Below are 21438 nucleotides of genomic sequence, written 5' to 3'. Positions count from 1 at the left end.
CTGAGGGCCCCGCTCGCCATTGAGCTGCTGGTGCTGGGCACCTGCAGGACGGTCACCCTCGGGCACCTCGGAGCCCTCAGACACTTCGTCTTCATCATCTTCACCTTCATCGTCTTCATCCTCCTCTTCCTTCTCAAGCACTCGCTCTTCTCCACCTCTCTGGTGCAAGGGAGACAGGCACGCAAAGTTAGTAGTTTTTCTGGCCCTGGGCCCAATCCCTGGGATCCAGGACCAAGTGGCGTGCCTCACTACCACCTTTAATATCAACACGGACTAACTTTTACACATTCGCTCCATGCCAGGCTCTGTGTTAATAAAGCCCTCAGTAGCCAAATCTCATTAAACTCGCTCAACAACCCCAAGGAGTCGCTACTGTTATTAAGTCGCGTTTTACAGCAGAGGAAACTGAGGCTGGGGAAGATCAAGTCACTTGCCAAGGTCACCACCCGCCGAGCCCGCCGGGAAGAAGCGCAAAGCCCCGGCCGCCTGCGGCCCGGTTACTCCCGGGATTCGCGCCCCGCTACCAACTTCGCCCGCACCTGCCCACCGCGCGGCGCCCCCCTCCGCGGCGCGCTCACCTTGCTCCGCGACGCGCGGGCGCTGGCAGCCGATGGTGCCCGCCCGGGCCTGTCCCCGCGGGGCAGCGCGAGCGCTCCGAGGCGGGTGCGCTCCAGGCGGCCCCGCGCCGCCGCCTCCTCCTCTAGCAGCCCCTGCACGCGGCCGCGGGTTAGGCGGCCGCCGGCGCCGCCGCTGCCCCCGAGGTAGCGCACGACTTCCCGCAGGCTCACGGGCCGCGCCGGGCCGCCGGCCCGCGCCGCGCCCCCCTCCGGCGGCTGCTGTGGCTGCGGCGGCGGCTGCTGCTGCTGCTGTGGCGGCGCCGGCGGCTGTGGCGGCGGCGGCAGCGGCGGCTCCCGGGCGGCGACGGCGGGCGGGGGGGCGCGGCGCGGGCCGGCCGGGGGCGCCACTGCCGGAGGAGCAGCGGGAGCGGGCGGCGGCGCGGCCAGGGGCGCGGCCCGCTGCGCGCGGGGGCCCGGCTGCGCGGGGCCGGGCGAGGGGGGCGCTGTGGCGGCGGCAGCGGCGGCCGCGCGGGGCGCCCGGGCCGGGGCGGCGGCGGCGACGGGCGCGGGCGGTGGCGGCGGGGCGGGCGTGGGCGGCGGCGCGGCGGCGGCGGCGGCGGCGGGGCCCCCGCGGGGGGCGCGCGGCGGGGCCGGCGGGGTGGCTCCGCGCCGGGGCGGCTGGACGCGCGCCGCGTTGCGGTACGAGATGCTCCCCTTGTAGCTGACCCGGAGCACGGCGCGCTGCTGGATCAGTTTCTCGAGCTCGGCGCGCGTGCGCTCCGGCTCCGGGCCGTGCCGCCGCCGCACCATCCGGCAGATGCGCTCCAGGTCCGGCCGCGCCTTGCGCGAGCGCAGCGAGTCGATGGTGTCCAGGATCCACTCTTGGTAGTGCGGGGAAGCGGCGGACGACGAGGCAGCGGCCGCCGTGGTGGCGGCCGCCGCCGTCTCCGGCGGGGGTAGGGCCGGGGGCCCCGCCATGCCTCCCGCCCGGCCCGGCTGCACCGTGCGCGCTGCCTCCCTCCCAGCGCGGCGCCCCCCTCCCCGGCTCCCCTCCCTCCGCCGCTGCCCGCCTCCTCCGCCTCCCCCCCCCCGGGGGGCGCAGCGCCTCGGCGGAGCGGCGGCGGCGCTGCTGTTTCTTTGCAAAAAAAAAAAAAAAAAGAACGAGAGAGAGGGAGCGAGAGAGAAAAAACAGTGAGAGAGAAAGAAAAGAGAGAAAAATATATGCACACACTCACTCACTCGCACGCACGCACACACAGACCCGCTTCTGCTGGGCGCGCGCGGGGCCGGGGATGCGAGGAGGGAGGAGGGGAGCGCGGCGCGGCCGGCCCCTCCCCGCCGCCGCCGCCGCCGCCGCCGCACGCGCGCCCTGCGCCCGGGACACTCCGGCCCCCCTTCCTTCCCTCCCTCCCTCCTCCCCGCCGCCCGCCTTCCTCCCTCCCACCCCCACGCGCCCGCTTTTAAGGTGGAGCCCGGGCCCCCCGCCCGCCCCCTTTACCCTGCGCTTTCGCTCACTCAGGCTCGCTCCGGCCCCCCCTTACAACTCCCGCGCGCTTTTTAAGGAGGCGCCGCGGAGTTGGCGCCGGGGCGGGGGCGGGGGAAAGCGGCGGGCGGGGGAGGGGGAGGGGAGCGCCTGGGGGAGGGGAGAGGGGGGCGGGCGGGGCGGGCGGGCGGTGCTCGGCCGCCCTCCAGCCATTGGGCGCGGGACCCAGACGTCCCCGGCGCCCAGCCCCCCTCTCCACGCCTCCCCGGCGCGCTCCGCTCCCGGGACCGCACTTACCGGGAACTCGCCGCCCGTGGGTCGGGCCACCGCGCTCTGCCGGGGCTGCGGGGATCCTCGGACCACCGACGCCTCCGCGCCCCTTGGGCGCGTTTGGCTCCGCGGGGAGGATGCGGGAAGGGGGGCGCGCACCGTCACCCCCACCCCATACCCCCCTACCAGGGCCGCCCCCGCCGCCGCTCGGCCTCCCGGCGCGCCGGCCCCAGCTTCTCTCTAGAGCGCCCGCCCTTTCGGCCTCTGGTTGGACGCAGAGGGGGCGCGCCTCAGAATGTGGGGACCCCTAATCTGGGGTCAGAGGGCAGTTTGGCGCCCCCTTCTCCTGCGGGGCGGGGAGAGTGGCAGAATTCCAGCTAAACCCGGTTTTACAAGGACTGCAGACCAGGTGCTGATCAGCCTGGACGCTGTGGTCCGAAATTCCCTTTCCAACCCCCTGGGGGTGTGTGGGTGGGTGACCGAAGTCAGGAACACCAGCGACACTTTTTTTTTTAAACAAAACTTTATTGATAATAGTTTTCAAATATGTTTACAACAGCACACTGTTCAAGAGGAAGTTGCGTCCTTCGCAGCACACAGGTTGAATCGCCCCCGCGCCCACCCGGGGCCCCACCCCAGGCCTGAGAGCTCCTCCTGGGATGGGGAGAAATTATGAGAGGGACAAATATGGGGATGAATGGGGTGACTCCCGACTTTTCTATTGAGAGAAAAAAACCACAATGGGGGGGCGGGGAGAACGGGTGATTGACAGCGGACAGCTAAGCAGAGGAGGAGCGCCCAGGATGGGGGGGGGTGGGGGCGGAGGCTCCTGGGTGAATAAAACAAGCAGCCCCTCCCCAGCAACCTTGGCCTTGAACTCTGGGCCGTCTGCGGGGGGGGGGGGGGGGGGGGGGGAGGGGGGGGCTTGGCCTCCTTTTGCGGGGGTGGCCTTCCCAACTGAAAGGAGGCTGGACATTAAAATCTAGTTGAGAATAAAATTAAGAAGTTTGGGGAGAGTGTTACTGGGAGGAAAGACCCTGGGCTCGGGGCTCCCCCTCTATCTTTTCAGGGGACAACTCCTCTTTGGCAGGGAGAGGGGCAGCTGCTTTGTCTAGGTCCCGAAGCCCAAGGGTGAAGACAGGTCTACTGGGGCAGAAGGGAGTGGGGACTTCCTAAAGGGGCTGAGACCCTTCCAGGCTTGGCAGGGGACCCCGAGGGGGCAGGGGGTCGGGGGAGATTAGCAGCTTGGGGGAGAGGTTTGAACCCCAGCTCCTTCCTTTACAGTCTGCTTCCCAGCCTTGTTAAAATGGATTTGGGGAGGAGGGGCATGGGAAGGGGTGGGAGAGGAAGGAGCGTGGGAGGCATTGGTGGAACTTAAATAAGATTGTAAATTGTTTTTTTAAAATATTGTATTAAGTAGCCCGCTGAACATGTCACTAAAATCTTTCCTTCCCTGGCAAGATTGCTCTGAAGGGAAGGTTAGCCTTTCATTCATTTGCCCTTAGAGAGTGGTGCCTGTGGTTTTTTTTTTTTTTTGGGTGGGGGGCAGGTGGCAGGAGTTAAGTTTGGGCCCCTCTTTCCACACCCTGTCCCTGACACACCAGCAAGACCTGGTCTGACCTGAAGAAGGGAAGAACTGAGAAACTCGTTTAAAACAGGCAGAAATGGGCTAGGGTGGGGGGCTGTGGGGGAGGAGGGAGGCAAAAGCAGTATGGGGGGCGGGGGGGGGCAGGAGGGAGAAGGGGGTGAGGGGGAGCAGCTGGTGTTTTCCTCCAAATATCTGGGCTTCCTGCTCCCCCTACCCTGGAGGGTGGGGCGGGGGCGGGTGAAATTAGATGCAAGGGACTCTGGGGCCCTCTGGCTGTTCAATCCAACCCTCCCACCCACCACAAAAAAAAAAAAAAAAAAAAAGAAACAAAGAAAGAAAACCCATGGGGGCACAGGCACACCCCTAAAACTCAGAAAACTCCTTGCCACACTTCTCATTGATGGAGACTCGGATCTCTTCCTCCTCATAGTCGTCAAAGTTACTCGTGTCCCCAGGGCCTTTAAACTTTGGTATGAAGGGAGCTTCCACCTGGAGAGGGGTCAAGAGCCATTCAGACCTCAGCAGTCAACATAATCATCGTTACAACAATAAATGCGAAGGGGCTAACATTCATGAGATCACTTCCTCTGACCCAGGCCTGATCTTAGCATTAGGGTATGGACTCATCTTAACAACCCAAGAAGCTTATTAGAGCCAATTCACCCAGAGGGAAACTAATTTCCAGAGAGGGAAGTCTGTTCAAGGTCACAGAGTGGCCAAATGACCCCACAATTCTGTTTCTATACCCCCAATGCTCTAAGTTGCCTTATCTAAACTGACCCAGAGCCCGCAGCCTGCTTTCAAATTCCCCTTCCCTTTTCATCTCTCCGTTGGCAATACTCCCTGGCTCTTGCCCATCCCCCTCCAAAACCCTCAGAGCACAAGGGGAAAGGGGGGGGCCTACCTTCCTTTGGTAGATGGCGATCCAGTCGGTCGTGGCAAACCACTTGTGGTTCTTGATGTCATTGACCCCGTTCTTGAGGTTCCCAAAGCGTTTGGTGAGGTCCACCTGCAGGAGGTTCCGCAGCAGGTCCTTCAGGTCGGAGCTGAAGTGGGACGGGAACCGCACCTGGAGAGGCGGTAACACAGACAGATTGGGAAACTGATCTGGAGCTTGGGGAGCCCAGAACACTGCCTTCACCATCCAACTGTCTTATTGGGTGGAGGACCCCAACCGAACCAGAGTGTGCATTGGAATCCCATTAGAACAGCTTGCTGGGCCCACTGGAGTTTCTGATTCAGGATATCGGATTCAGGTGGGGCCTGAAAGTCTGTATCTCTCGCCACTTCCTGAGCCATGCTGATGCTGCTGGAGAGGTAAGAGCTATGAGCTTCCCGTTTTATCCTTCTGTCTGCACCATGCAGCTTGTGGGATCTTAGCTCCCCAACCAGAGATTGAACCCAGGACCCCGGCAGTGGAAGTCCAGAGTCCTAACCACTGGATTGCCGGGGAATTCCGGAGGTTCCCATTTCTATTTCCTGAGAGAAGGAAACTGAGGCTCGGAAGGATTAAACAGCTTGCCCAAGATCACTCAGAGGAGCAGGGCAAGTTGGTTCCATCTGGGGTCTGCTGGACTCCAGAACTTGCATTCTTAGCCACTGCTTCCTAAGGCAGCTCTGCTAGGGTCTGGGGACTTCAGAAATATTCATGCTTCTGAGAGAAATAATTGTTTGTCTATTTCTCTCTCTGCATAGCTAAGGCTCTTCCATTCTCTAAGGCTCAGTTCAACTCTTCCAGAAACTTTCCCCAAATGCTTTGAGTCCACAGCTTTGTATGCAAGCAGTCACTGGATTTAGAGCTGCAAGAACCGACTTCCAGCACTGCTCTGCCTCTTCCATGCTGTGTGACCTTGGCCACGGCCCTTAACCTCTCTGGGCCTGTGCCTGCCTCTCTGGCATGGGGCAGATATCCCAGGGTTGCATGAGGGAGATAATCCCGCTGAGGGTGCGTGGGAACTGTGAAATGCTACAAAGAAGGGAGTCACGCTCATTTCTCTCCCGCCTCGAAAGCTTCTATGGCTTTTTCTTTTTTTTTTCCCCCACTCTGGGCCATTTTCTTGGCAATTTCTGTTCTGCCTGGTGGCAGACACCTCATCTTTCCCTTTTTTAGTGACCCCACTTTGCAGGTGGTGATTCTCTCAACCTCTCTGAGAGGCAAGTGGCTAGTTCCCCAGTTCTGAGATGGATAAGACTCAGAGAAGCGAAGACATTGGCCTGAGGTTTCAAAGCCGATGGGTGGCAGAGCTGGGACTTAGAGCCAGGTCAGCCCACCTAGGCTGAGCTGGGAGCCACTCACACCATTTCCTGGGCCAGATGGAGGGATGGTTGGTCCTCCTGGTGAGGTGGGTGAGCTGCAGTCAGAGGTGGGGTCCCCAACCTCTTTTGAGACGATGCTGCCGTGTGATCTTGAACCAGACATGTCCAATCTCTGCATCTCGGCTTCCTCACTCCCTCAGAGTGGTGGGGTACGACCGAGGGGGTGCGTGGGGCAGCGGGTACTTAATGCACTCCGGGGCTCTAACGGTTCCGCCACCCCTTACCCACACCCTGCAAGTTAGAAAGTCTGCATTTGGGAAAGGAGGCAGGGCCTTATGTCCAAAGTGACTCCCTGGAGGGGTCTGGGGGTAGCGCCTGGAAACCGAACATGCTTGCTTTTTTGCTGTGAAACTTGTGAAAATTCATGCTAACGGGGCCAACTAGAGACGAGACCAGCCTCCTGGCAGGCAGGGCAGGAGTTTGGGTGAGACCTGGGGTTTTGAAAACCCTTAGGATTTCGGCACTGTGGTCCAGGATCAGACAGCGAGGTTGTGTGAAGTGGTGGCCTCAGTTAGCGTAGTGGGTGTGTCTGGCTTCACCACCCGGCCTGACTTGATCAACTTCTCGATTGTTCTTTTTCTGTTTTTCTTTGGCCGCCCCACACAGCACTCGGGATCTTAGTTCCCCAGCTAGGGATCGAACCTGTGCCCCCTGCAGTGGAAGCAAGCTCAGAGTCCGAACCACTGGACCGCCAGGGAATTCCCTAGGCTGTTCTGACAATGACGATCAGGGCTCCACAGTGAGCAGGACAGGCAGGGAAGGGTCAGGCTTAGGCCTGAGCCCCCATATCCGGGCCTCACCTTCCCAGAGACAATCTTCTCATAGATCTGGATGGGCTGGTCAGCGAAGAAGGGCGGGTAGCCAGCGGCCATCTCATAGATGAGAACCCCCAGGGCCCACCAGTCCACAGCTTTGTTGTAGCCCTGGAGCGAGAGGAGGGGAGCAGGTGAGGGGAGAAGGGTGAGGAGGGGGCCGCCGGCAGTGGAGCAGGCCTCAGAGCGGTGGGAGGGGTAGGGAGGCGCCTACTTTACTCAGGATGATTTCGGGGGCCAGGTACTCGGGGGTGCCGCACAAGGTCCAGGTGCGGCCTTTCACACGCTTGGCGAAACCGAAGTCTGTCACCTGTGGGCACAAGAATGGGCGGTTGGCCGGGAGGGTGGGAGGGTTCAGGCTGTGGCCACCTGGGGCTGCCCCTCGCCCAGCCCAGTGGGCACCTGAATGTAGCCCTGCTGGTCGATAAGGAGGTTCTCCGGCTTCAGGTCCCGGTAGATGAGATCGAGCGAGTGCAGGTACTCAAAGGTCAGGACAATCTGGGCTGCGTAGAAGCGGGCATGGGGCTCACTGATGGGGACAAGCAGGGAGAGGATGGGTGAGAGTGGGTGGCCACACCAGCAGGACCTGCCCACCCCCTAATGGTCCAGCAGGTGGGCCTATCGAGCTGCCTCCAGCCCAGCGATCAAAATGCATCAGCAGAGAAGCCTTATTCATATACAGCCCCAAACTGGAAAGAGCCCAAATGTCCATCAACAGAGGAATGGAATCACAGATTGTGATAGATTCCTATAATGGGATCCTACCCAACACCACCACCAGGACAAACGATGAATATACCCAACAATGTGGCTGGATCACAAAACGATTATGGGAAGCAAGAGAAGAAAGGGACAGAAGAATATGAACTGTGTGATTCCATTTATATCAAGTCCAGACCCAGACCAAACACATTTGTGGTGTTTGAAGCCATAAAGGACGTTTGCCTTTGTTGGGGTGGTGAGTTGCCAAGAAAGGCATTTGAGGGAATTTTCTGGGGTGGTGGTTACACATGTGAATGCAGCTGTCAAAACTCATGGAACAGGGTATTGAAAACCTGTGCACTTTATTGTATGTAAAGTGCATATCTATATAAATAAGATAGCACAAATTTTAAAACGACATGAAATTGCCCACTTACGTGGTGACGCCTAAGTCACCGTGTTTGTTTTGTTTCATGGTGGCTGAGACATCGTAGATTCCTCAGCTCGGGGGAACAAGGACCCACAGGGACCTGAAGAGGCCACTTCCACGGACGACACCCATGCACACCCCAGGCCCAGGGTGGCAGGGGGCGTCGGGCTCACCTGAACCTCCCGATCCGCCGCAGGTGTGAGAACATCTCCCCACCAGGCACGTACTCCATGATCATGTATAAATTGGAGTTGTCCTGTGGGAAGCAGCAGCTGATCAGGGCCCCACTCCCCAAGCCCCAGGCCCCACCTGAAGGCAGGCGTCAGACATAAAGTGACAACAATTTTGGTTCCCATGTGAAGCACGTTCCAAGCGCCAGGCACTGTGCTCACTGATTACCTGTCTCATTTCATTCTGCCCGTGAGAAAGAAGGGGCAGCCATGATCCTGCTTACGGGGGCCAAAAGTGAGGGCTGGCTAGAGGTGCATCAGGGACCTGGCTGGCATGCCTGCGCTGCAGAGGGAACTCTGTGATGGCTCCTGTCTGTGACTGTCTTGAGCAAGGCTCCTGGGGCCACAGTTTTGTCATCTGTCAAATGGGACCAGGATGGGCTACAGATTTTGTGAGTCCCCCCTCAAAATAAAAGTGAGGCCCCTTGTTAAAAAAATGATTATGAATTTCAAGATGGTGGCAAGAGAGCCTTAAACAAAGCATGGGGTCCTTGTGACTGCTAGGGTCACAGGCCCCGAGGGGCCTTTGCCAACTCTCACAGTCGTGGCTTAGGACGGCACCCAAAACAGCTCACGCAGGGTGCTCGTGATGTGGTTGGAACTGTCATGGCAGCCCCACCACGATGATCCCCATTTTACAGATGAAGAAACTAAGGCTCATGGGGGTGAAGTTTCTTGCCAGGGTCACACCGCCAGGAAGTGCAAGGCTGGGATTTGAACCCAGGCTGAGCGGCAGTTTGTGGCTGTGTGTCAGGTTCTTGCTGTAAATGGATCGATGATTTTGAGGGATGTTATCCAGGTTGGGGGACTTGCCCAAGGTTATCAAGCTATCAGTTGGCAGACCCAGCTGAACTTGGGGTCTATGAGAGCCCCAGGCTGACTTGCCCTCCACCCCCGGGGGCCTTCTTCACCGCTCCCCCATCAGTGGGTCTGCCTTTTCGGGCAACCACTGGTTGTGGTTGGCTGAGCCCCAGCTCTGGGAACCCAGAAGCTGCACCACCCGGCAGTGGCCCTGGTCTGCGGCCGCTGGGACCCCACCTTGAACGAGAACTCGAGTTTGACAAGGAACGGAAAGTTGACCGCTTGCAGGATGCGCTTTTCGTTCAGGGTGTGCTCGATCTGCTTCAGCTTTACCACCTGCAGGGGTGGGAGGGGAGAGGAGCGAGGAGCGGGTGTGAGACAGCTCTTTTCTTCCCTGCCACCCAAAAGTAGATGTGCCAGGGCCGGGCTGGGTCCTCCATCCAGAATCGTTTGAGTGCCTGGGGCCTGTCAAGCCCTGGGCTGGGTGCCTGTCCCCACATGGCATGCAGTTCAGGGCAGGAACACATGAGTCACCAGGCCACAGGGGTCAGAGCTGTGGTGGGGGAAGCTTGGGGCCTGTGGATGCCCAGATAAGGCATCCGGTGAAGCCTGGGGAGTCAGAGAAGGCTTCCTGGAGGAAGGGGCAGCTGAGTTGAAACCAAACAGACAGGTGGGAGTAGCACCCAAGGGGTGGGGGATTTAGAAATACCTTCCCTGCATCTAGAGGACACCCCGCCCCCCACATCCACTCAAACCCAGGGCTAATTCCTCCTCAGCCCTCAGCTGTCCCCAGCAGCCGTCTCACACTCTCTGACAGGAGCCCTGAGGGGTATGCAATGGGAGCGTGCAGGTTTGGAAGCCCAGACGCAGAGAGGGGAAGTGCCGTGCCCAAGTTCACATGCAGCTAGTCAACATCAGTCCAGCTTGTCACACGCAGGCAGCCTGGCCCCTTGGTCAGCTCTAAGCCCCACTGCACTGGGGCTTTTTCTGCTTTGCTCACAGCTACATCCTTTGGGTCTATACCTGCACTGTCCAGTAGATTCCACACTAGCCACGTACGGTTGCTGAGTACTTGAAATGTGGTTCGTTGACTGGGGAACCAAGCTTAAAATTTGAAGTATCTAAAATGAAAATTTAGGGCTTCCCTGGTGGCGTAGTGGTTAAGAATCCACCTGCCAACGCAGGGGACACGGGTTTGAGCCCTGGTCTGGGAAGATCCCACATGCCGCGGAGCAACTAAGCCCGTGCGCCACAACTACTGAGCCCGCACGCCACAACTACTGAAGCCCTTGCGCCTAGAGCCCGTGCTCCGCAACAAAGAGAAGGCACTGCACTGAGAAGCTTGTGCACTGCAACAGAGAGTAGCCCCTGCTCTCTGCAACTAGAGAAAGCCCGCGCTCAGCAACGAAGACCCAAAGCAGACAAAAAGAAAAAAAAAAAAAAAAAAAAAATATATATATATATATATATATATATATACATGTAAAATGAAAATTTAGGGACTTCCCTGGCAGCACAGTGGTTAAGAATCCACTTGCCAATGCAGGGGACACGGGTTTGAGCCCTGGTCTGGGAAGATCCCACATGCTGTGGAGCAACTAAGCCCGTGCGCCACAACTACTGAGCCTGCGCTCTAGAGCCTGTGAGCCACAACTACTGAGCCCATGTGCCACAACTACTGAAGCCCTCGCGCCTAGAGCCTGTGCACCGCAAAGAAGAGTACCCCCTGCTCGCTGCAACTAGAGAAGTCCATGCACAGCAACGAAGACCCAACTCAGCCAAAAATAAAGAAAGAAATAAAGAAATTTAAAAAAAAGAAAATTTAAAAACTGATACTTGGCACAGTTACCAGACAACTTTCAAGCCTGTTTGGAACAACCTGGGCTATGTGAATCTGCTTTCTCAATTTCTCTACTTTTTCTTGTCTTTCCAGTGAAAATTAACATCTGAATGGAGATGTGTTATATGTGTAAAATGCACGCTGGATTTCTAAGACTTAGTACGGAAAAAAAGAATGTAAAATGTCTCATTAAGGATATTTCTACACTGGATACATACATTTAAATGATAATATTGTAGATATACTGGCTTAATTACAACATATTGTTAAAATGAATTCTGCCTTTTTTAAACTTTTAAAACTAGGATTCTAGGGAATTCCCTGGTGGTTCAGTGGTTAGGACTCCGTGCTCTCACTGCCGAGGGCCGCGGGTTCGATGCCTGGTTCGGGAACTAAGATCCTGCAAGCCACGCAGTGCTACCAAATAAATAAAAATAAATAAAATGAGGATTCTAGAAAATTTAAAACCATATGTGGCTTGTGTGATATGTCTCCTGGATGGTGCTGCTCTAGAGCATCGCCTGGCAAAAAGTAGGGTTTCAAAAATATTTACAGGGGCTTCCCTGGTGGCGCAGTGGTTGGGAGTCCGCCTGCCGATGTGGGGGATACGGGTTCGTGCCCCGGTCCAGGAGGATCCCACATGCTGCAGAGCGGCTGGGCCCGTGGGCCATGGCCGCTGGGCCTGCGCGTCCGGGGCCTGTGCTCCACAATGGGAGAGGCCCCAGCGGTGAGAGGCCCGCGTACCGCAAAAAAAAAAAAAAAAAAAAAAAATTTACAAAGGGCAGGGGGTGGTGTGATGAATTGGGAGATTGGGATTGACATATATACACTAATATGTATAAAATGGATAACTAATAAGAACCTGCTGTATAAAAAAATAAAATAAAATTCAGAAACAAAATATTTACAGAAGGAAGGTCTGTGTAAACATCACTTCCCCCAGGAAGACTTCTGGCTTCCTCGATACAGGCTAAGTGTCTGAGCCCGTGTGGGCTTTACGTCTTAGGGTACTTTTCCTCCTGGGGAAAGCTTCCCGAAGGCAGCATGGTACCCTTCCCGCCCCTGGGTCTGCCACATTATGGAGGCTCAGGAAATAGCTGGTAAGTGGATAGGTGAGAAGACCACTCCAGGTGGTGGGAACAGCCCAGGCAAAGCCCTGGTGGCTGGGACCAGGGCCTTGTGGCAGGGCTGGGCTCACCTTCTGTTTGTCGAGGATCTTCATGGCAAAGTGGTTCCCGGTCTCCTTGTGCTTCACCAGCATCACCCGCCCGAAGGAGCCCGTGCCGAGGGTCTTGATTCGTTCAAACTGATCCAGATGGGCTGTATTCTGTGGGCACAAGGGTCTGGAGGGTCAGGGACCACCCCCCACCCCCACCCCGTCTAGCCTGCTAGGCCGAAGTTTGGGGTGTTCCCTCTGCAACCAGCAGAGGGGGCCCTGGGGACCAGGTGGAGCTAGGGGGGTGAGGACAGGGGGTGGAAAAACAAGATGGTGGAGGGTACATTCCTCAAGGCTGGTGGCAGGGGCCAAATCCGGCCCTGGCCTGGGGCCCAGGAGCTGCTGGCAGCTGCCTGGGGGGCAGGGGCTGCCAGTTGGACGGGATTGGTGGGGTGGGGGAACCTGGCAGTGAGTGACCAGGTGCCCCCATGGGCATCTAGGGAGAGAATGAGGGCAGGTCTGGAGCCCTCCACAGGGCCGTAAAATCCTAGCCATGGCACAGGGATGCAGTTGAGGGGCAGGGGGCTGTCAGCTATCCCTCCCAGGGCTCTGTACCCAGGGGGCTTACCTGAGCGGGATTTTCCCATTTTTTAAGAAAATCTTCTTTGGCTTTGGCTAAGAATTCTTTCACTGAAAGGAAAAGAGGAGAGAGTGAGATGGAGACCCCATCTTGTTGGCGCGGGCCTGGGCTATTCCTGGGGAGAGGCCGGTTTGTGGAAAGTGGGGTGCAGTCGTCTCAATCCCGAGCCTGACCTTCTCCCAGTGCCTTCGGGTGTCCTGGCTGAGTCTGAGGGTAGCCTGGTGGGGGGGGGCCTGATCTGGGCTGGGGTCTGGGGTCTCCTTTCCTACAGAGAGGTGGGGTCCAGCCTCAATTCTGTCCCAAATGGGGGACAGGGCAATTCGGGGGTCACTCTCAGGGGGACAGAGAGTGGCGCCCAGGCCGGCCCACCCCCACTCGCCCCAGTTCTGACTGACATTCCAGGGCCAGGGGACGACGCCAGCCGAGGTATTTATAGCCTCGGGATTTGGCTGTTCCTCTGGCCCCTTCTCTGGGGAGGCCGGCCCAGGGTGGAGGCCTCTGGGGCTCGGGTAGCAGGCGCCCTTGGGGGGTTCAGCTGTTGCCTTGGCCCCCGGCTGGCTCCATTCCCACCTTTGCCAATGGAGGGGCCCTCGTTCCAGAGCTCGCTCAAGGGAAGCCTCGCCTGATGCCTGCCCCCTACAGGCCCTTCAGCACCCCAAGGCGAACATCACCATCTGGCTAACATTGAAGACTTCCTGGCGGACCCTGGGCTTGCTGCTTTGCGTCCACTATCTCATTTGGTTCACGTGTCAACTTTCATTTTAACCATTCTGTTTACCACCCTAGGAAACTGAGGCCTGAAAAGAGGCATTCCTGTCCATGTGGAGAGGCAGCCCGGCAAAACAGTTAAGGGCCAGGACTCTGGGATAAGATCAAGTTCAGATCCCAGCCTGGTCCCTGATGAGCTATGTGACCTTAGGCAACTGATCGCACCTCTGGGCCTTGGTTTTCCTCATCTGTAAAATGGGGATAATAATAGTAATGACCTGGTGGGGTGGTTGTGAAGACCGAATGAGTTAATCTTGGCAAAGGGGGTTTGGATGGTGGCCGGTACAGGGGTTAGTGCCATATAAATGTCAGCTATTAATTTTGCTTTTAAGTAGTTTTTAAAATGGAGATATAAAATACAGGAGGAGCACTGAGTGCTCAAATCTTAAATGCTCAACCTGATGGATTCTTACGGTATGGATGTGTCCTTGTAACCGCCCCCGGGGGTCAGGCGCACTGTTGTTCAGGGACCCTCCCTGTGTGCCAGCTCTGTGCTGAGTGCTTTCCATGCTTAATTCCTACACTGATGGCTCAGAGCTGCTATTACTCTCATTGTACCCATGAGAAGACTGGTCTCAGATCACTTCCCGGACCCCACTGCCCACGGGGTTAACTGCTTTGCTTCTGACTGGTTGCAGGGCACCGGGATGGCCCATGGACAGAGCTGTCCTCAACCCTGATGTTCCTGGGACGGATGCCACCCTGAGGGGTCCTGCACACTGGTACTTTGGCCTTGCCTGTCAGATATCTGCCTATCTCACCCATATGCAGTGCCAGGAATCCCCACAGCCTTGTGGGTAGCCACCCCCCCGCCCCCATCACCCGCAAGGCTCTCCCTCAGCATCTGCAGAGAAGAGCCTTCCGTGGAGCTGCAAGCGTGGCAGATGGAGGAGAGACTGTGGGCTAGGAAAGCCCTACAAAGAATGACCAGGCGGAGAGGGGGTGGTCAAGGAATGGCCAAGAGTCCTAGGCTGGTGCCTGGCTGAGCCACCAACTGTCTGAGGCCTCCCTGAGCCTGGGGGCTGCACCACATCCAATGCTTTCTCTGGCAGAATCTTTCTTGACACACAACACATTCCTTGGAAACCTCCAAACGTACACACTGAATTCTGGATGACGGTGGGGGTGAAGGCACCCTCTTGGGTTTCTACCGTCGTCACTCACCCAGAAAGGCAGAGAGAAGCGAGTGTAAGAGGAATCCAGGAAAAAGCCTGGTCCTGCTTCCTCTTTTGCTCTCAGCAAAATCCCTGAGAACTGCCATGTCCTGTTTTTCCCAACTTGGTGGGTCTGTCTGTCTGCTGACCCCACTAAGAGGCTCCACACGGTGCCTTGATTCTGACACAGCCCTGTTCTGGCCTTTCGAAATGCTGAAGGGCCCAGGCTGTGTGCTCTCTGGTGCCATCAGCTTGCCAGATTTGGGGATGGGGCACAGGGTGTGGCAGTACCAGAAAGAGTGGGCAGATAAAGAGGGATAATGATGGGGGGAACCCCAGCCAGGAGCCCCCATACTCACCTCTGCTTCCTGCCTCTTCCAGCAGAGGGCAAAATGGGGGGTAGAGTGGGATGGGGTGATCTGGGGCCCATCTACCCCTGGCCAGCGAGGCTCTGCTTAGGTGCCCAGAGGGTGCAGCGCAGGTAGCCCAGGAAACGGACAATCACATGGCCCCAGAGAAGCAGCTGCAGCCACAGCTTGGAAGGTGGTCTCTGAGTCCCCATCCCAGCCTCTACCTGACCCCAGATCCATCCCAGGCCTCCCTAAGCTCTCCCTGGAACCTTCCCTTTGCAGGGAAACCAGGAATACGCAGAGCCTCTGAGCTGGCTTCCTCGGGAAGGCCTCGGGGGACAGGGGAGGAGGAGCTGGTTGCCAGGGAAGCATTTAAAGGTACCTGCTCCCGCTGGCCAAGGTTTGTAAAGGCCCCTCCTTGGCAGGAGGTGGTGGGAAGATTGTCCTGAGGGTGTCCCTCCTCAGGCTGGCCTGCCTGCCCTGGGGGTGGGGTGCTAAAGCTAACTTCCCGTTCCAGGGGCTACACTGCTCCCGGGCTGCCAGGCCCTGCCTTTCTCAGTGGGTGCTGGACTACCCTGAGGATGACACCCAATGTGCCCAGGGCAGTGCCCACTGGGCAGAGGGGAAGGAGTTAAGGCTCAGGCCCAGGCAGCAGCTGGGGCCTCCCTGGGGGCCAAAGAGGCCCCAGAGCTCCGTTAATTAGCAGAAAGAGCAGCTGGAGAGAAAGGCGGGAGTTGGGGGGGGGGGCAGTGAGAGCTACCCTATCTCCTCCCCCAAGTGCTCTTTGAACCTGGAGCCCCCAAATTCTGCTACTTTGAGAAAGAAATGGGTACATCTGACTTTGTCTTGCTTCTATGCAGGGGCGGAGAGGGGAATGGCATCCTGGGATGTCCTTGGCCTCTATCAAACCTTGCCCTGTGCTTGGCTCTGCTCTCAGCCATGCAAGTCCAAACCGGAAACGAAACGCTAAACCCCGGGGTGGGGGAGGGGGAGGCAGCCTTGACCATCTTCCTCCTTCTTTCCAGATCCCAAAAGAAGTGGAGGGTCAGTGGCAGCTTCTCCCGAGAGTGCCTGGCACCCATGGCCCCTGCTGACAACAGGAAGTGGCAGAGAAGGGAAACCCAGCTGGCTGCTGTCTTTAGAGCTTGTCAGCCGGCCCATGTCTCCCACAGGAGGGGTGCCAGCCTCCACCGTGGTCCGGATTCAATTGGAGCTCACAGAGAGAGCATCCCTCAAAAAGCCAGGGCCCCATCACGAGGCAGGAGCCCAGCCTCAGACCCCCCCAGACAACAATCTCAGGACCTGCTGCTCCCCGAAACCTGGTTGTCCTGGAAATTCTGGGGCCGGAAAACCAAGCCCTGGACTGGACCATCCCCCAGCCTGAGCTGGACCCCAACACTGGACTGGACTGACCCGCAGTCTGATGGACCCTCATTCTATACTGGGCCACTGTCCATTATGACGTGGACTCCATCACTGAGCTGGACCAACTCCCAATCTGAGCTGAACCTCAACACTGAGCTGGACTACCCCATTGCCTGGCTCTGAGCTGGACCCCGCTCTGGGTGACCATCCCCTCCGTGTCTGAACTGAACCACCCATCTCGCCTGCTCTTCCCCAGGCCCCCCAGCTCAGGGTTGTTAGTAAGGGAGGGTTTCTAGGGCCAGCCAGGGGTCCACAGACTTTTCCTCTTCACCTGTTCCCTAAACTCTACTGCAGTCCTTCCCTGACTTGAGTGTCAGAGAGTGCCTGGTAAGTTGCTATAGCAACAGGGCTCAGCCTCACCATAGCTGGGGCTGGAAGCCATCACTCAAGTCTTCCTCTCAGGGCACCAGGACTATGGTGGCTGGGAAGGCTCATGAGACCTGCTGCACCAGCTTGGCTGCCCATCCCCAGAGCCCTGCCTATAAGGGGAGCCAGGGAGTTGCGGGGTGGTGTCAGGAAAAGAAACCCAACCTGGGGCCAGTGGGTGCAGGGAAGGGGCAGAGAGGACCCTCAAGCTTCTGTAAGCCTGGTTGGGCTAAAGGAACAGCTGCCTTGACAGGACCCTCTTGGGCACCCATACAACTGCCAACGCACAGACAGTGTTTGGCCCTCTGGGACTTCTGCAGTAGTTAGAGGGCCACAATTCTTCCCATTTAGGGACCTCTTGGGGGGCAGTTCTCACTCTCGGAGCCTGGATCTGCTTGTCCCTGGGAACTGGGAGGGGGGGTGATGGTATCTGGAGGGCTCCTTCTCACCAGACCTGTCCCTTCTCCCATGGACCAGCTCTCAGGGGTGCCTTTGGTCAGGGCAGCCAAGGCCTGAGCCCCACTTGGCCGCCTGTCCCAGGGCCTCCTGAGGCCACTGCCCTCTCTCAATTCCTCCAGGTTGCTCAGGGCCCAGGGCTTGGTCTTGTTTTTCTCTGCCCTCTTAGCATCTTACCCAGGCCCCTGCCAATGGCTCTGGCAACTTTGGGTACAGATTTCCCTCACCCCACCCCAGGGCTCATTCTGGATCCCTACCCTCTTGGGAGGAAGCCAATGCTGTCCTGCCCCGGCATGGAGCCGGTAGTATAGGGGGCTGCGGGATGCTGAACTGGTGCCTACTAAGGTTCGGTCATCTTCCTTACTTCGGTAGGGCTGACATCTGGCAGATGAAATTCAGGTGCCCCCTGCAGGCTGGCCTGGCTACTACTACCCCACCCCCAGCCGACCCTAGTTACGAAAAGGCAAATTTTGTCTTAACTCCATCCTCTCAGAATTGGAGATTTGAAGTGAAGAGGGGCTCCCTTCCTCATCCTATTTCCTTCTCTGAGAGCCCCTGCAAGCCTCTGGAAGGAAGTACAGCTTAGGGCCTTTCCCAAAGTGTGACATAGGTCCCACTGGCGGGGCATGAAATGATTTTAGGGATGTTTCACTTTTCTAGTTACATTGTATTTTAATGCATATCAGGGAGAATATCACTGGCATAGCAATCCCGTGATTTCATTTATAATATTGCTTAGGACAGATCAAAATTTACATCTGAACAAAAGTGAGTCAAAATTTTTATTTAAGTTAACAAAATAGAAGTGAATATAGTAAAAATCAGGGAGGCGGCTTGAGAATGTGTGAGTTGGGAAACCCTGGGGTCCAGGAAGTTGTCTGGTAGGTGGATCTGGATGTGAATCCTGCCTCTGTGGCATCATCTATGTCAAACTCAGAGAGCTTGCTGGGAAAATTCAGATAACAGCCCGCTATGAAAAATCACGCGAGCAGATAGATCTGTGGAGACCATTTAGCCTGGCACATCCTAGATGCCCAATAAACAGTGGCTCTATTTCACCTTGATAGTCCACTCCTGGGTGTCCGGACTGTGCTCTGAATCACTGGTTCCTTCCGAAGCCTCTGATCTTTTTCTTAGGGCTCCTTTTCCTTGTGTGGCTTTCCACCCCCACTCCCCACTGCATGTGTTTGATACGCCTTGAAAGTTTTCCAGGACTATGTCATCTCCCCAACTTTCAACTGAGCCACTGCAATGTACAGCTGCCTGCCTCCACCTTCCACCTCTCAGCCGGTCTCACCTGCTGGGGGCCCGGCCCCTCCCCCTCTGCCTAGTCCCCTCCAAGCTCATGCCCAGACCTTTTTTGGTCACTACCCACCTGCTCCTCTGTCATCAAGCTCTCAGCTACAGGCACTTGCCTTCCCGTCCCCCACCCATCGGTGACATGTCGGGCCTCTCCATGGTTGCTCAGTGACTCTGAGTTCTGCCATTTGAGTCTGGGTGGGAATAAAGTTCCCTGGCTTTCATGCCTGGGTCTTTCTGGGAGGGAGCATTCAGGGAACACAGACACTGGGGTTTGAGACCAGTAACTGGGAAGAGCATATTTGGATGTGGCCATTCCTTTTCAACTCTATTTCTGGGTAACTGGAAGGGGATCCTAGCTGAGGTCCAGCTTTAGGCCTGGAGTGATGACAATTTAAGAGCTGAAGGACTTGAGGATGGGGCTGGAGACCATTTCTGAAGGCATTTCCAGATAAAGAATCTCTTTCCCCGGCTGGCTGGAAAAGGCCAATATATTTGGGAGCTGAGGGGGAAGTAGTCCCTTCTCTGGCTGAACGCTGGGAATGATCAGAACCTGTTTGTCTCCTGGCAAAGCAAGTCATTAGATGTCAACCACTTCTCTTCCCAACTGCCATCCCTTGATACCTCCTTCTCACCATCCCAGCTCAAGCTGAATGAGCCTTGCTAAACCCAGACCCTCTTCATCCTCTACTTTTCATCCCAAGCCAGGAGCGGGTGAAGAAGCCTGGGGGACTGGGTGAATGACAGAGCCTCAGTTGTGAAACAACCATTTATTGAAGGGCCCTCCAAGGAGCCTAGAGCTCACGGAACAGCAGGAGATGGGAAGGGGCTCTCTGCTGACACCACCCTCCCCCCGCCCCAACCCCGGAAAGAGGATGCAATGAATTCCAGCAAGATCGGCTCAAACTTGGCTTTTGAAGCACAGAAGTAGTTCTCTAGGTTCATAAACAGTCTGCTACCCCAGCCAGGGACAGACGCTTGCTTGGAGAAGGAGGCACAGCAGAGAAGCAGAGTGACAGAGTGAGAGAGAGGGGCAGAGGGACCCAGAAAGATCCTGTCCCCCATGCCAAGTGACACAGAAGAGAAAAACAATGCTGGAGGTGGCTCTGGGAAGTGCTCAAAGGGGACGGAGTGGGTTTGGAGGGGGGCTGTGATAAGGTGAAGAGGGGAAGGGCAGGAGAAAGATGGCGGGGGCTGGAGGGGGGTAGGGGTGTGGTCACCAAGTGGCCAAGGTCCCTGCGGGGTGGAGGCATACCCCATAGCACTCCCAGACTGGCAGAGGCCTGGGTCGGGGTTTGGCAGTGGGTCGCATCTGTGTAAGAGGTGAGTGAGGAAGTGGAGGGATTAGAATCTGGGGAGAGGGACCAGGAGAGGAGACAGTGGGGTGGTGACAGGGCCCCATGTGGGGCCCCAGCGGTCATACGTACCATGGTTGGCAGTGACAGCTGGGGGGGAGCACAGTCTTTGCAGTGGGGGGCGGTCTTTGGCAAGGGGGCTCCTACGGGCCATCTGCGGGCCTTGGGCCCCAACCTTGGACAGGCAGGGGAAGGGGCGCTGAGGGGTAAGCAGAGAGAAATGGGGGGGCGCGTAGGGGGAGGGGCCAGGCAGTGATGGATAGGGAGGGGGCTGGCAGCGCGGGGCCGGGATCGGGGTCACGGCCCGGGCACTCACCGCTCTCTTGCTCGCTGCCCTTCTTGGCCGCGGCGGCGTTGCCCATCGCGGCGGCGGCGGCCGGGGCCGGTCCCGGAGCTGCGGCGCGGCGCGTGCTAGAGGCGGCCCGCGGCCCCGGAGCGCGCTGGGCGGCGGCGGCGGCGGCCCCTCGGGTTGGCTGCGCTGGCTGCGGCGCCGCGACCCCCGCCCAGCCCCTGCTTCCCGCGTCTCTCCGCGCCCGCCCGCCCGGGAACCTCAGCCCAAGTCCGCTGCTGCTGTCCGTGACGCCCCCGCAGCCCGCAGCTCATTGGCCTAGGCCGCCCTGACTGACGGGGCTGCGCCGCCGCCCATTGGTTCTCCGTGACCCTCCCGTGCTGCCATAGGCTCTCGGCCCCATGACTCGCCCCTAGGACGCCTGGCCACTCGCGCGCTTGCGAGGCCCCAGCTGGGCGGGCCTACGCGTCTGATTGGCCGAGGCTCGCGACAGGGCCTGGGGTCCGCCCAGAGAGGCCGCCAATTGGCGGAGGCGCGCTGTCCGGCAAGCCCCCGGCAGAACGTTCAGTGTCAATCCGGGGGTGAGAGGGCGGGGCGGAGGTGCAGTCGGCTGCCCGGGCCCGCCCGGCGGGGCGGCGGAGGCTGGCGGGCGGCGGCGCCGCGCTCCGAGGCCCAGAAGGCGATCCAGGCGGGCGCTCGCCCGGGTCCGTGCGCGCCGCAGTCCCCCGCCCCCGCTCAGTGCTGCAGCGGCTGCCGGCCAGCCAAGGTTGGCGCCGCGGCCCCCCCACCCCAACCCCGGCGCAGCCGCGGTCCACCTGCCAGCGGGGGAGGGGCGCGGCGAGCGCCGCGGGTCATAGGTCTCCGGGCCGCCAGCCGTCGTCATTCATAAGGCCTGGCGCAGGACAGCAGCAGCAGGCCCAGGGTCCATGCCGGCGTCCTCCTGGGTCTCCCTCAGCTACAGCCCGAGCTTCGGGAGGATGCTGCGCTCCGGGAGGGGGGCGCTCAGTAGCCATCTCTTTGCTGGGTGCCCACGCTGGGCTCATGCCAGTAGTAAGAGCTGGCACTTGTTAAATACATTACTTCGTACCACACTCCTGTCATGTAGGTACTAGTCTCATCACTCCCATTTTACAGATGAGGAATCTGGGGCA

General features: G+C 58.3%; 2 protein-coding genes across 2 annotated transcripts in view; both read right to left on the bottom strand.

The window, feature by feature from the left end:
- SAMD1 (sterile alpha motif domain containing 1) overlaps nt 1-1889 on the bottom strand; it is a 3656-nt gene extending 1767 nt beyond the window's left edge. The window contains exons 1-2 of the mRNA XM_032627631.1: nt 579-1889; nt 1-159 (exon numbers count right to left, since the gene is read on the bottom strand). The exon at nt 1-159 is cut by the window's left edge and continues 136 nt beyond it. Coding sequence (XP_032483522.1) covers nt 1-159; nt 579-1535 — 1116 coding nt within the window. The 5' untranslated portion in view covers nt 1536-1889. The remainder of the gene's footprint in view (nt 160-578) is intronic.
- Nucleotides 1890-3697: 1808 nt separating this feature from the next.
- On the bottom strand, nt 3698-20579 carry PRKACA (protein kinase cAMP-activated catalytic subunit alpha). Its single transcript, XM_032627632.1, has 10 exons — nt 20315-20579; nt 12814-12875; nt 12228-12356; nt 9427-9525; nt 8332-8414; nt 7429-7555; nt 7241-7336; nt 7015-7137; nt 4803-4967; nt 3698-4387 (listed from the first exon to the last, which is right to left on the bottom strand). Exons 1-10 carry the CDS (start codon nt 20358-20360, stop codon nt 4262-4264), a joined length of 1056 nt encoding a protein of 351 aa, XP_032483523.1. The 5' UTR covers nt 20361-20579; the 3' UTR covers nt 3698-4261.
- Between the last annotated feature and the right edge of the window lie 859 nt (nt 20580-21438).

This window comes from Phocoena sinus, chromosome 3, assembly GCF_008692025.1.
Source record: "Phocoena sinus isolate mPhoSin1 chromosome 3, mPhoSin1.pri, whole genome shotgun sequence".
Lineage (NCBI taxonomy): Eukaryota > Metazoa > Chordata > Mammalia > Artiodactyla > Phocoenidae > Phocoena > Phocoena sinus.
Note: the sequence above shows the minus strand (reverse complement) of the source record. Positions and strands in the feature narration are given on the sequence as shown.